This window comes from Thrips palmi, unplaced genomic scaffold (genome assembly GCF_012932325.1).
Source record: "Thrips palmi isolate BJ-2018 unplaced genomic scaffold, TpBJ-2018v1 HiC_scaffold_3, whole genome shotgun sequence".
Classification (NCBI taxonomy): domain Eukaryota; kingdom Metazoa; phylum Arthropoda; class Insecta; order Thysanoptera; family Thripidae; genus Thrips; species Thrips palmi.
The window spans coordinates 12,649,025-12,663,999 of NW_023144630.1; the positions used below are offsets into that span (position 1 = coordinate 12,649,025).

The following is a 14,975-nucleotide window of genomic DNA, read 5'->3' on the forward strand; positions in this document are numbered from 1 at the left end:
TATTTTGGTTGGTTATAAGTTATGAAGCGTTATAGGCAGAAAATATATGAGGATGAGAGTGGACGGATTTTTGTAGGAAGACAAATTAGACAGAATTATACAATCACAACAATTTGGCCATCGTACCAATACAAAGAGACCGGTTCTGAATCGCCAATTTCATAGTTTCTTTTAAGATATAAATTATTGAAATTTGCATGTGATTTCAATTGATGGAGCTGTGCTGGTGTTAAGTTCTTGTATCTGATGGGTAAATACATGTTGAAAGGTTGTAATCCATGTGATGTATCACGGAGAGTAATCAAAATTGGTCCAGATGGATCTTGTCCTGTTCTTTGGACATTTAACACAACGTATTGGACATCTCTTCTTAATGTTGATTGTCTTCTATATATCACATTTGCCCAATTTGTTTGTTGTTGATTTTGTTCCTAAAAGCAATAACGTTATAATCGTCAAATTTTTCTAAATAGAAATGATCCCAGATTGATTTTTTTTGTATTTCTTACTTGGTTTGATGGGTTGTTCCTTCTAAGTGGTGATCTCGATCGGGTACTTTCGATACTACTTGTACTTTGCGAACTGTCACTTGACATTTTCGTAAATTTTATATTGTCCGTATTTGTTTGTATTAATATGTTTGTTTTCACGTTCAATTTAGAGTTTTGGTGCGTGGTATTGAAACCATAGTAACTTCTTTTGAAATATAACAATGACACTTTGTGTTGGATGGAACGATGTTTTTCTAGTGGACGGAATATTTTGTAAATAATTGATGTGTATACATAGGTGTGATGTTACTTAACCAAACTTAACGTAATGTTTTTTTATCAAACCTATATTGTTACAATGCGGTGGACGGAATGGGTGGACGGAGTGTGACTAACGGACAAATGCTAAGCTGACTTAGCGTAACATGTGGACGGAAATGGTGGACGGAACGTGAATAACAAGGTGGACGGAATGGGTGGACGGACCGTGACTAACGGGCAAATTCATAATGTGCCACAAAATGGTGGACGGAATTGGTGGACGGAAATGGTGGACGGAAATGGTGGACGGAAATGGTGAACTCAAATGGTGGACGGAATGTAATATCGTGAAATCCTTAGAATGCAAGGGATGGAATGCGTGGACGGAGCGTGACTAACGGACAAATCCAAATTAACGAAACCTTAGATGGTGGACGGAAATGGTGGACGGAACGTAAGGCGCGACGGAATGGGTGGACGGAGCGTGACTAACGGACAAATCTAAAATATTAAACGTAAGATTGTGGACGGAAATGGTGGACGGAACGTAAGGCGTGACTAACAGACATCGGCCGTCGTTTGTCGGCGAGTAGCGCTACGCTGAGTTCGCTCGCTGGCGCTCGCGAACTCGCTCCGCGAACAAACTGAACCAGTTGAGCTAGGATAGTGAAATTTCGCGTGTGCCGAGCCAAGGACATGCCCAAAAAGTGCGCAAAATCTCACCGAGATCGGCCGAGCCGTTCAGGAGGAGTAGTGCGGACACACACGCACACACGCACACAGACAGGAAAAACTTCTCAACCCCAATGGAGTAACAGGCTTCGCTATCGCTCAGCCAAAAATCCAGTAAGATTTCACTGGATCCAGTATAATCTTGCAGGATCCAGTTAGGCGTCACTGGATCCAGTGCCAGTCTCCCTGGATCCCCACTCTAAATGTCTTACAAGGTAGGTTTACGCCAGACCGCGTCTTGTCGTAACAGGCTTCGCGATGTCTCGCTGCCTGTTTCTCCAATCCGCGCCTGGCGTACCTACCTTGGCCTGCGGCGCTAGTCTGCCTTCGGCAGGCAATGGCTTGTCCATCGTCGGTTACTTCTTACTTGGTGCATGCTGGGGGGCTCCGCCCCCCAGACCCCCCCTTTCTAAGGCAGAGGTGATCTGCCTGCAGAAAACTCGATTTTTCGCCGTTTTTTAGGTGTTTTTCGGCTATAAAAACTGAACCAGTTGAGCTAGGATAGTGAAATTTCGCGTGTGCCGAGCCAAGGACATGCCCAAAAAGTGTGCAAAATCTCACCGAGATCGGCCGAGCCGTTCAGGAGGAGTAGTGCGGACACACACGCACACACGCACACACGCACACACGCACGCACACAGACAGGAAAAACTTTTCAACCCCAATGGAGTAACAGGCTTCGCTATCGCTCAGCCAACAATGAAATTTGATCTGTTTTTCGTATGTTACAGTGAATTCGGCGCAAGCATAATACGAAGCAATATTCCTTCGTAATACGAATCTTTTTAGCTTTTTCATTGTAAGATACAAAGAAAAACCTTCGTAATACGAAGAACAAGCTAGGGCCCGCCGGCCCAGCTTGGCCTGCCGGCGGCCTTTCCTCGGGCCTTTGGCCCTCGCATCAGACCCAACTTGGCCAGTCGAAGGCCCGGGCCTTCGGCCCGCTCGCATCACACACACCGTGAGCGGGTAAAGCAAAGTTATCGATGTACCATCGTGACCTTGGCCCGCCCTTCTATTCACAATATGCAAAAGTCCTTACACTCTTTACTCCAACTGTCCTTAGAATATGCCCGTTTCATTTGTCTCTTCGCCCTCATTCCGAAAATACCCATATTTGCTATGCTACTGCAACTCCTTGCAATAGAGGCACAGCAGGAGCGCAAAACGAGTCCGTCGCACTTTTTTCCATAACTCATGAAGGCGGGCTCCTGGACCCTTCTTCCGACCCCTCGTTGAAGAGGTCTTGCTAAGACCTATCGAAAACTTAAATAAAAATTTTCAGTCGGTCGACCCCTTTTATTCAAGATCCTGATGTGTCTAATAGACGAAGTCGGGCTTCTGGACCCCGTTTCCGACCCCTCGTTGAAAAGGTCTTGCTGAGACCAATCGAAATCTGCAATAAATTTTTTTAGTCGGTCGACCCCCTTTTTTGAAGATCCTGATCTGGCCAACTTGTAAAAGCGGCCGATGGGGTCGGGACCAGGTCCATTCATCTTGTCTCGTCGCCCCGATTCCAAAAATACCCCTATGTGCCCTGCTAGCACCAATTATGGCGGAAATCCCCCTCCCGCTCATGTAAACCATGATGCAACTGCAGCAGCCCTTGTGCGACCCGGACGGGATTTGCACCACCGGATTATTTGTATGGACGGTACTCCTGAAGTACCCTCCAAATCTGGTTACTCTAGCTCAACTCCTTCCTTGTACACAGACGCCAACAACAACAACAACAACAACAACGACGACAACAACAACACAGACACAAAGGCAAATGCATAGCCCCCCCCTATTTTTTGAATAGAAGGGCGGGCCAAAAACCACCTTCGTATTATGCTTGCGCCATTTCCTTCGTAATATGGGAAATTTCCTCGTAAGACATTTAGAGTGCCGTCAGACTTCTCCGGATCCAGTGCGGCTGGGTGATTCCGCGCGTAGAGGGCGTTTTCGTGTCCACACCCTCCCCAGACCGAACTTATTCGAGTGCAGTCCATTTATACACTTAAGAATCTTGTTTGGCACTAGAATAGCTTGTTCCCTTTGTATACGGACTTTCAAAGCTGACATGTGACGCGGGAGAGGGGCCAAAAGGGTCGATTTTGTAAGTTCCGTCATGTCCATTCGCACCTTACACCAACTTTACGGCTCTGTAACCCTTTGTTCCATTCAAATCTTCGAATTCCACACACACCCATCAAATCTCTAACTAATAGTGACTATCTTGCTTGAATTTAAAGATCGTATATTGACTGGAACGGTACTTTCAGAACGCGTACTAAATGTCCACCGTACTCCGACTTTTACCTTAGCGGTTTCAAAGTAAGCACCAAAAAAACTACTAGGAGTGCTCCCTGCTCAAAACCACCGCCGTATTTAGAATCAGCACGGTCTGTTTATCATGTGAACGAGTTTCGGTGACGAAAAAGTGAGAGGGGTGAGTGTGCGAGTGGAAGTTGTGTGTGAAATCGGTGGGTTGTAACAATTGCTGTAATTTCCGTATGCCCCTCTCGCTCCTCGTCTATTAGGTTTTGAAAGACATCCTACACGTGAAAAGATGTGTCTTGACGTCAAACTAGTGTGCCAAACTTATGGCATATTTCTGTGGCGATATGCAGTTGCAGTGAGCCAGAAACACCTGTTTGTAATTTCCGTGAAGCGTAATTTCCGTCATATTTTCAGTTAATTTCGTCATATTTTATAGGGGGAGAAAACGAAAGTCAACTTTTAGCTCGCCCACGCTCAGAGTGTCTTCCTGGGGTTCAATTGATGCCATCTAGGCCAAATTCCGGCCAAACAAGCAAGATTGATTTCTTGACTTACGAAGGTGGCTAAAACGGCCTCTACGCACGGAATCACCCGGCTCTCTCTGGATCTCGTGTGAGTGCACCGGATCCCGTGCGAGCGCCTCTCCCTGGATCCGGAAAGTAGCGAATCCACTAAGATTCCACCGGATCCGCTTTTGCCTTACCGGATCCGCTTTGGCCATATCGGATCCGCTTTGGCCTTACTGGATCGTCTAAGACCCTACCGGGTTCCATTACCTAAGCGGATCCTCTACGGGCGTCCCGAAATAAAGTGGCTGTACACTCTGAATGTCCTACAATGAAATTTGACCTATGTTATTCGTATGTTACAGTGAATTCGGCGCAAGCTTAATACGAAGCAATATTCCTTCGTAATACGAATCTTTTTAGCTTTTTCATTGTAAGATACAAAGAAAAACCTTCGTAATACGAAGAAAAACCACCTTCGTATTATGCTTGCGCCATTTCCTTCGTAATATGGGAAATTTCTTCGTAAGACATTTAGAGTGTAAAATCGGAAGTTATTGGAATTTTGAGCTCAAAACTTATACAGGGCATGTTAAAGAGAATTCACTAGGGCCATTTGAATTTCATTGCAATCGAAGAACATGATTTCGCTATCTCGAAAACCGCTGATGGTAGCGAAAAACGGATTGCAGATTTGGATCGGACTTAGTTTCAGTACCCCGGAGCCCTCTTTTCAAAATTCAAATCCCTGTTAAAGTCTCTAAGATACATATTACATCTTGCTTAGAGGATCCACTATCATACTGGATCCGCCAAGCCGCTCCGATATGGCCAAAGCGGATCCGGTATGGCAAAAGCGGATCCGGTATAGCCAAAGCGGATCCGGTAACGCCAGAGCGGATCCACTAGATATAGGCCAAATTCAAACACCCATTTATACGGGATCCAGGTAGTCTACTGGATCCCTTACCATACCGGATCTGGTGCGGTAATGGATCTCGCGTACACTGGATCCGGTATAAATGGGTGTTCGAATTTGGCCTATTTAAACTGGATTTTAGAGCAGTGGACGCAGAACTACATGAATGCCGTGCAGAACCGCAGCGCTGCCATAGTAACGACGGAGAATATCCGTCCACTCTGTGCTCCGCGACTGACACCTTTCCAAGGCATTCACCAATTCTCCGTGCCCGGACCGTTTCATAACCAGGGTTGTTAACGTTACTTTAAAGAGTAAAGACTTTACCAGCGTTACCGTTACCTTTACTGTAACGATAACGGTAACGCGTTACTTTTTTAAAAATGAGTAAAGTAACGACGTTACCGTTACCAAAGAGGAGTAACGCGGTAACGGCGTTACCGTTACCGTGAGGCATCAAAAAGAGCTACAAACCAATATTTTCCTCCCTTTCTCTCCCTGCTGTGGTCAGCTCATTTGCCAAGGCGCTCAATCTGTTTCTAAGAGCAACAAATAAGCGTCCACTCAGAAAAAAATCTTTCAACACTTGCACTTTTCCGAGTGTGGACGCTTATTTGTTGCTTTCAGAAACAGATTGAGCGATGCATCACTTGAAATAGAGGTCCTATTGGCCATGAATTGGCAATATTGGGAGAAGTAGGTGCAGAAGTTTACATTAAAAAATGTGAAACATTTAAATTTTACTGTCTTTACTTAAATTTTAAAATAATCCTTCTTCACCCCAGCACTTTTAACCGGTAAAATTGTGGATTTTAAGGAATTTTAGGATTTGAAGTAACGATAACGGCGTTACTGCGTTACCTGTAACGGTAACGCGTTACTTTTTCAGAAGTCGGTAAAGTAACGACGTTACCGTTACTCAAACCTGAAGTAACGGTAACGGTAACGCGTTACCTTTAGAAAGTAACGTTAACAACCCCGCATAACACCCCGTTCCTGGCAAAGCGGGGTGCTCCACTTGCAAGAAAGCTGAAAACGATCTTGGGCCGATTCCGGGCTGCCGGTCTCACCCCTCTCACGGTGCGACGATTCGAGTACGTGAGCGACATCAGCCAGTGCGTCATGGAGAGAGAGTCGGCGCTCCACACACCCAGTGCCGCCCCACTGCGCCTGGCCCACCTGCAGGGCTGCGGGGGCGCCGTGACTCCACGGTCACTCTGAACGCGTCCAACATCAAGGAAAAACGGAGGCAACTGAGGAAGACTCTCAAGATGAAACGAGAAGCTAAAATAAGGGATAGTGGGGTGATCCACTGACTATCCGGGGCCTTCCAGACGTCTAAAAGATTGAATGGGACTGAGTGTGCACCGGTGTACACTCTAAATATCTTACAATGAAATCGGACCTAAGCTATTCGTATGATACAGTGAATGCGGCGCAAGCATAATACGAAGCAATATTCCTTCGTAATATGAATCTTTTTAGCTTTATTATTGTAAGATACAGAGAAAAACCTTCGTAATACGAAGAAAAACCACCTTCGTATTATGCTTGCGCCATATGGGAAATTTCTCCGTAAGACATCGAGAGTGTACCGAAAGCCTTTTCTTTCAGGTTTGCTTGTGACCCTGGAAAGAGCGATGTTGTTGAAACTCGACCGTGATTTCAGTTTTAATGGTGTTCTGTGTTTTGGGGATGGGTGATCACGTAGATCAGTACCGGAACTTCCAGATCCAATGATGATCTTTCAAGAATTCATTTCAGGTTAAAACAGTTTGCCAGTATTTGCAGTTTTTACAAGCATTAGCGCTAGTGCCGTATAACATTGAATGTATTCAAAGTGTTTATTAGATCTTTCAAACGTCGATTACGAGGAGGGCACCACACCGTTAATCTTGTGCACAACTTTACTGGTACCGGGATTACGGAATCCTTGTTAAATCTCGTTTTGATAAATCGTTTATGAACACTGACTTCAAAGGCTATGCACAAATCACGAATGGTGCAATGCTCTCAGATGTCGCATCGAACGTGGGCACGAAGCTGGCGCCGCGCGCATGCTGCCTCCACTCCGCCCATTCCGGCCCCCACCACCGCCCAGCACGGCCGCGCGACGCTCATTTGTGTCTCCGGTTGTGTCGCTGACTTCCGGTCTAGGTTTCCTCCGAAGTACCCTGTTCAAGGTCTGAGACGGTCAGGTCGCAATTTTCATACCGAAAGGCTACATTTTCAGACAAACAGTCTGAAACAAGTCTGAAAAATAGATTGTGACCACCAAGTCTGACAATTTTGTCTGAATTTTCAGATTTTTTAAACAGTGAATGTTGAAAATGATACATATAATGGGAAATACAAATACTTGTGTTCTAGGCCGCCTGCTAGAGATGCACCAGCAAGTGCGGAATTCTCCACACTTGGTTTGGCAGTGCAGCGGCAAGCGCCTGGGAGGTAGGCCGTGCCGCTGCGCTCCGTTGCGTTGTAGCCACGAGGTTTGCCTACACTGGACTTCGCAGGCGCTCGCCATCTCCGCCGCGGTCGCACGGTGGCAGCAATTTGTCGAGATTTTGCGTGATGACTTAAAACTCGTGTAAGCGGAATGGGTGCACAGCGCAGTTTTTCCCGCTTCACTGCGAGAAAAGATCACGGTAAATCCTGTACTGATTACTCCAGACTTCACCGTACTTTCTTTAACAGGCAATACCGTCGTTTTTTTACAGGCAATACCGTACTTTTTTTACAGGGAACACCGTACTTTTTTACAAGGTATCCCGTACTTTTTTACCCGGCGATCCCGTACTTTTAATACGTATCAAAAACTGCTATAATTTATTTCTGTTGGTCGACTCTCGTTTTTCAAGATCCTGATGTATGTAACTGCTGAAGTCGGACTCCTGGACCCCCCTTCCGACCACTCGTTGAAAAGGTCTTGGCGAGACCTATCGAAAGGTGCAATAAAATTTTTCAGTCGGTCGACCCCCTTTTTTCAAGATCCTGATGTGGACAATTCTTGGGAGCGGCCTATGTTGGGACCAGATCTGGTCCTTCCTACGGCATGGACTGTACGAAAGAACGGTAACTACTGTTAAAAAACTACGGAATATTTTGTAAAACAAGTACGGTAAATACTGTAGACTGTACGGTGGATACTGGTTTTTGAAGTACGGTAAAGTTTGGCAAAAAAAATTATCCAGGATTTACGGTCATTTTTTCTCAGAGTGTTGGTTTGACAGTGCGTTTACTAGTACACTGGTTATACACGTGTGAGACACTCTCACACTTTTTGGCGTCAATGACGCACGCTTCCAAGTGTGCGTGCGCCACAACCTTTTTCGTGTCAGACACGGCTTTTCCAACGCTTGGAAGTTTGAGACACGCTTTGGCCGCTGCCTATGGTTCCCTGTGGTTCAATTCCACGGGCTCCACGCTTTCAGTGTGGGACATCGCGTGTAATGCTTGCATGTGTGTGACATATCCATTCTGTCGATTTCTGAAGTTTGAGAGTCACAGACCACTACGGATTCTGCTATTTCTTTTTAAAGTGAAGAACGTGCACCTTAATGCAAAAGATTCTCTATCCGTTCCAGGGGCACTCCAAATTTATTTATTTCGGGGAGCACACGTAGCAAAGGAAAAACATCAGCGACCACCGGGCGGCAGAGTCTTTCCTTTGCCCTTGGGTATCCTTGGGTCAGGTTCCCTAAGGCCGCCAGGTTGTCCGGTCCTTTTCCAAGGTGCACCCTTAGGACGCAGTGCGCCGAGGGTGGGCCTGGGGTTGGGGTTCGGATAAAGGGGGGCGCCCTTCGTCCTGGCTGGACTGCGCTTGTCTCTACGGGCCGCGTTGACTTCGGTGCCGGCATCTGGATTTCGCTTGTCCCTGCTACCCGAGTTGACTTCGATGCCGGTTGGGGCAGGGTGCGCCGAGGACTCTGGGCACAACTGAAACACAGTCCCAAATCACAATATAAATGTATTTTTGATAGCAACAAAACTCGAAAGCAAAGTCTGAACCTAGGGCAACAGAGAACTACAATCTGAAGAATTAGTCGGAGTTCTCCTCTCGTTAATATTCATTGATTTCTAAAGTGTTCAGGGGCTGTAAGCGAAGAGGGTTTCAAATGCTGCGGGGTACGAATGCACCTCGGCTTTTGAGATGCATGTGTGTCCACTGACACCTAAATCCTTTTTTTTTCCGGCAGACTTGAAGAGAAAAACAGGTGGCCGGCTCCACCACCATAGAGAATTCTAGTCGTCGCCGTGTTGAGATCAAGAAGAATCACCAAAAAAAAAAAAACGGAACCAGCACTTACATAGCTAAGACAAGGTAGGTGTACGGCAGATACACTCTCAGCACGTTACTGACTTTTTCCTCACTTATTACGTATTCGTAAACGGCATTAATACTTAGCACTTTCTAGGTTGACATATTTCCTTCGTAAAATTAGGTTCTAAACAAAATTTTCAGTACATTTTTTAATACTTCTTAAGTATTTCTTTACAAAAGGAAACGTACGTAGTAGGGTTGTACAATTACTTGCATAAGTACTGACAAAATGATCAAAAAGTCAATGACATGCTCACTAAAATTCAAAGGGTGAGACATCTGACCGATTTTCGGTGATACAAAAAGTATGACCAAAAAACGGTCATACACAAATGTATGACCGAAAAAACGGTCATACTTAAATGTATGACCAAAATAAAGGTCAGACATCACCGAGACTGGCTATTGTTTAGCTTAGAGATATATCAGCCTTTACCCGTGATACACTATAAAGTATGACCGTTTTTCGGTCATACATCGAAGTAAGACCGTTTAAGCGGTCAAAAGTATGACCTTTCGTGTCGTCACAGGCTTCGCGATGCTGCGCCAGTTCCCACAATCCACGCCTGGCCTTCACTCCTACCTTTGCCTGCGGCCCTGCCCTGCCCTCGGCAAGCCCTTTTGCCACGGCCCTCGAAGAGACATCACTGAGAATGAAAAAGTCATGATCAATACCCAATTTTGGGCGAGGTTTACTTTCTCACCCAAATTTGGGCGAGGAATGTTTCCTCGCCCAATTTGGGCGAGGAAAGCTTCCTCGCCCAATTTTGGGTGAGGAAGGGTGTATCAGCTCCCTATATAGCACCATAGGATTATGATCCAAATTTGGGTGAGGAAACTTTCCTCACCCAAATTTGGGCGAGGAAAATTTCCTCACCCAAATTTGGGCGAGGAAAATTTCCTCACCCAAATTTGGGTAGTAAAGAATTCCTCGCCCAAAATTTTAGTCATGATCGTGACTCTTTCATTCTCAGTGATGATCGCAAGTCGCAAAGGCATTCGGTTTTGACATTTAAGCTGGAGGGCTGACCCCCCTCTCAAGTAAGGTGTGACAGGGTTCGCTGTTTAAACTGCCTGACATCTTTGGGAAGGCAACCTCGAAAATCTGGAGCTATTATGCCCTTTTTGGAAGGACACCTGGTACCGAAGTGAAAATGAATTCCATTTTCCTCATCAGCTTCCTCTTAAAACTTATGAAATGGTGTAAACCTTGGCCGGAGAACAAAAGTTATGAAGACGTTTACTTTATCTGACGTTTTAAGTGCCTTTTTTTGCTGTAATGACCGAACTTATTTAGATACAAAGCTGCATTTTGGTGTGCAAACAGACAGACAGACACACGGATAGAAAAAAACCTTCACTGCAAGAAAAAAAGTGGATAGTACAACAAAAGTACAACAGGGATTGTAGAAAGTGCAACGAGAATTGTACAAACCACAACGAGCCCTGGACTGCACAGCACTCGTCATGCCGGTTCCATTGTACTTTGTACAACAATTGTTGTACTTGAAAAGTACACTAAATTCCTGATAAAAAATTTGCCAGAAATCTGTGTACTTTTGTTGTGGTTATTTCCTGGGCTATATTTATTGGCACCAGGTGGTGCCAATACAATCTTGTATACTATTCACACCACGAAGTGGTGCTATCAACTAATAAATAGCTAATCGCACCAGGGGGCTGGTGCAAATAAAAATATCTTCTTGCACCACCGGTGCGATTTACCCTGAATATACTATCCGCACCACCCCCCAAAGGTCTTTCGGGTAGGGGCCGGCATGCGGCTGGTGCAAATAAAAATACCTTCACAATTAACACTACTGGTGCGACCAACCCTTAAAATACTATCCGCACCACCCCCCAAAGGTCTTTCGGGTAGGGGCCGAGATGAGGCTGGTGCACTCTTACGCAGACTTCGAGAAGAGACTGCATGCCTTTCAGAAGGCAAACTATTGTCTCTTTGTTAAAGGTAGAAGTGAGAGGAGTAAAAATGAACAGCTCCAATTCAAATACATCAAATTCAAATGTAAACACTTTGGGGAACCCCGATAGGCGGTGCTATAGCGCTCTATCCTACTACACCCGCACCAGCCCCCTCAGTCCCCGCAAGGTGGAGGATGTCGAAGCGACGTGCTAGCAGCGTCGGCCGCTCCCCCGCCCCCCCTCCCCCCGTCGCGCTCCCCTGGCTAGACCGGAAGGGGCTTGGGTTTTTGGACGGAGTGGGGGAACCTCCGAGCCCCGGAAACAGCGAGGATGCGGGGTGAGGAGGGGTGGGGGGTGGAGGATGGCCGCATGCCGCCTTAGCGCGTTTCCCCCCCCCCATTTTCGGGGCCGGGCTGCCTCGACGGCCACCCGTGCGTCCCGTAAGGCTCATCCAGGAGGCCCGGTCTAGAGGAAGGAGCGCGACGGGGGGGGGGGGGGGCGGGGGAGCGGCCGACGCTGCTAGCACGTCGCTTGGATGTCGCTCCCCCCCCAAGCGCGGGGTGAGGCGGGGCTACGGCAGGCCTGCGGCAGGCTTCGGCAGCTCGCGGGTGTGAGGCGGGGCAGGGTGACGTGATGGTGGGGACGCTTTGGGGTTTGGGCATGCCTATGGTACTCGCCCCGGTCACTGGTGCCAACATTACCACTACACCCGGGAAAAGGTGGTGCGGATCCCGGACCTACCCGAAAGACCTTTGGGGGGTGGTGCGGATAGTTTTTTAAAGGGTTGGTCGCACCAGGGGTGTAAATTGTGAAGGTATTTTATTTGCACCAGCCCCGTCCCCCCCCTTTTTCCAAGACCTGTCGGGGGGTGCGGATAGTATTTTAAGAGTTAGTCGCACCGGGGTGAAAATTTTCCCTTTTTTTTAATATTCGCACCACTGGTGGTGCGAATAGTACTGTTTGGTTGGCGGCACCAGTGGTGCGGATTAACATTACCATATCTATCCGCACCATGGTGCGAATAGTCACTACGTATTTCCTGCAGTGTTGGGTGGGCGCCAGACCGCGTTCTGTCGCAACCTAGCTTCGCAATGCTGCTCCAGTTTCAGCAATTCGCGTCAGGCTTTTACCCCTATCTTCACCTGCGGCGCTCGCTTGGTAAGATATCAGTTTTTTTTTTTAATTTTACAGTGCGATCTATTTTGAAGCGAGTGATATTTTTACCTGAAACTCCCTTTAAAAGCTGTCGTCCTCTGCCGCGTTTTTTTCCCCTGTCGAAACGGTTGCGATAAAAAGCTGAAATTTTTTGTTTTGGGGTGACACCTCGAGTTGACCCCCCTTTTTGTACAACTTACAGCCCAGAGGGTGACGGCGCACAGCAGAAGAACGCAGACCCTGACCATCCTGTGCAATATGCCAGCACAACCCAATTCTCCCCCTTTTAAAGCACCCCGCCCGAAAGACGCGCACTTGTGGATGCACGAGTGACACGACTCCACCAGCGTCACTCACGAAGAGTGATAGGATTTCGTCAAACGCATTAGCTGTGTAGTGGTGTGCAAAGTGGCATTTTTCAAAGTTTTATTTTTTATCGAATCAAATGTTATGTCTGTTCGTTCTTCGAATCCGATTCGAGTCGAAGCCATAAAAAAACACGAAAAAAAAGCGCGCGCCAGTGCACTTCATTTTTTTGCGACCTTGCTTCACTCCCGCCACGATTCCGCCTCTCTGGATTGAGCCCGAGCACGGCATGGGATCTGAAAATTTCTCACATGTGGCCATGGTCTGTACCCCGGGCATGCAAAAAGAAGATTTGAATTTTGGTTTTTCAACAGACAAAAAAACAAACATTTTTTTTAACCAATGTTATAGCGTGATGACGAAAAATTACACACCACTTACCAGGGCGCCCCCTTTCGAGCTAGCACGTTCAAATTTGGTGTGCATCCCCACATGTCTTGACCATAACGAATTTGAAAAATTTCAACCCTCTAGCTCTAACCGTCTTAGAGAGGCAGCGTGCCAAAAAAACCCGGATTTTTTAAGATTAATTGAAGTTCAAGGTCAAATTCAGCTTTGACTACATTGCTCGAAATGGATCAAAATGCCCTTTTTGGGGGGGTTTTTTTTCATCAAAGAATGCTTTGGTAGGTCCTTGGAGTATAATAGAGGTCAAACGAGCGAAGACGATGCCGGAATTTACAAAGGACGGAAAATTACAAAGTGAAGATTTTAGGCGTCCAACGGAATGTTCCTTTCTAAAAGTTCAATACCTTCACGGCCCCGTTTTCCCTACCCAAAGAAAAAAAACTTTCCACGCTACGACTGGTTTATTCTCTCACCTAGCTTACGCTGTGGTAGCCAATAGGGAAATTTTTACATCGTTTTTACAACCCACCTTTTTGTCAGATACTTGGGTGTGCCGTCAATCAATGAGGCGTTGCAAACGTTTTCCCCCACCGATTTTCTCATGCGAGAGGAGTAAAACTTTCGGCACGAAGAGTTACCACACATGAAACACTGAAAAAATGCGGCTTAAGCGTTTTTTTTTGGTGTGAGAAACTGGTTTAGTTGACCCCACGGTGGACATTTTTTAGCAGTCCAAAAGGGGCACAAGTACAACTATACAAACGTCACCATTTAAGATTTTGCTCACAAGGGAATAAAGAACAACGCGCAACGGCCGTTTTTCCATTGCGACGGCCAATTTTCTCAATTTTGAGGGGTAAAGTTGCGGAGTCACGGCATGACGGCATACGGCATGACATTGTGAGTCACGCCGTCATTTGGCGTGAATGACAACGCGTTTAAAGAGACAAGTCATGCCAAAAACTAGCATGAGGCATGACAAGAAATTCACAACGAAAATTGGCGTGAATTTTTGAGTGACGCCGATTTTTGGCGTGACTTTTCTGTCATGCCGTTTTTTAGCATGTCACTTTATTCACGCCCCTGCAGCGGCACGAAGTCAGCCCGATAGATTTGCAGTGTTGACAAAACATTTTTTGCGAAGTACTGTTTTTCTTTGTAGCTAAAAAGTCTGTTTTCGTTGCTCTGTTAAAAGTGAACTCAGAAACTTAAGTTTTGTTTCATACAGGTGTGTATAAAGTTTTATAAAGGGTTTTATAAAAGTTAATACAGGGTTTTATAAAGGTTTATACAGGGTCCCTTATAAATTTTAATACAAGTTTGTACATTTTAATTAAAAGTTAATAAACATTTATAAATGTTTATAAGAACCTTTATAAAATTTTATAAAAAATAAAATCACCTGGGCAGTATGACATGGTGGGTTACCACGTCGATCACTATCAATTAGTAAAAAAAAAATTGCGCTCCTAGGGCCCTTTAAAGTGTACGCGACTCAATTACTGTAGGAAACACTGGCAGTAAATTAACAAGACATGAAAACGTTTTATGCTGCAGGTTGAGCACTAGGTTCCCCCTGTTTACATGTGAAAGGTTATCTTCACTAGTCCCACTGGAGTCTGCTTGCGCCTTTTCCCTTTCGTAATAGGGGAAATTTCTTCGTAAGACACTTAGAGTGCCGTCAGACT

General features: G+C 46.0%; 1 protein-coding gene across 1 annotated transcript; it reads right to left on the bottom strand.

The window, feature by feature from the left end:
• Positions 1 to 8,752: 8,752 nt before the first annotated feature.
• On the bottom strand, positions 8,753 to 12,848 carry LOC117648377. The gene is made up of 2 exons (XM_034390888.1): positions 12,774 to 12,848; positions 8,753 to 9,110 (listed from the first exon to the last, which is right to left on the bottom strand). The coding sequence occupies exons 1-2, from the start codon at positions 12,819 to 12,821 to the stop codon at positions 8,811 to 8,813; spliced, it is 348 nt and encodes a 115-aa protein (XP_034246779.1). The 5' UTR covers positions 12,822 to 12,848; the 3' UTR covers positions 8,753 to 8,810.
• Positions 12,849 to 14,975: the final 2,127 nt, after the last annotated feature.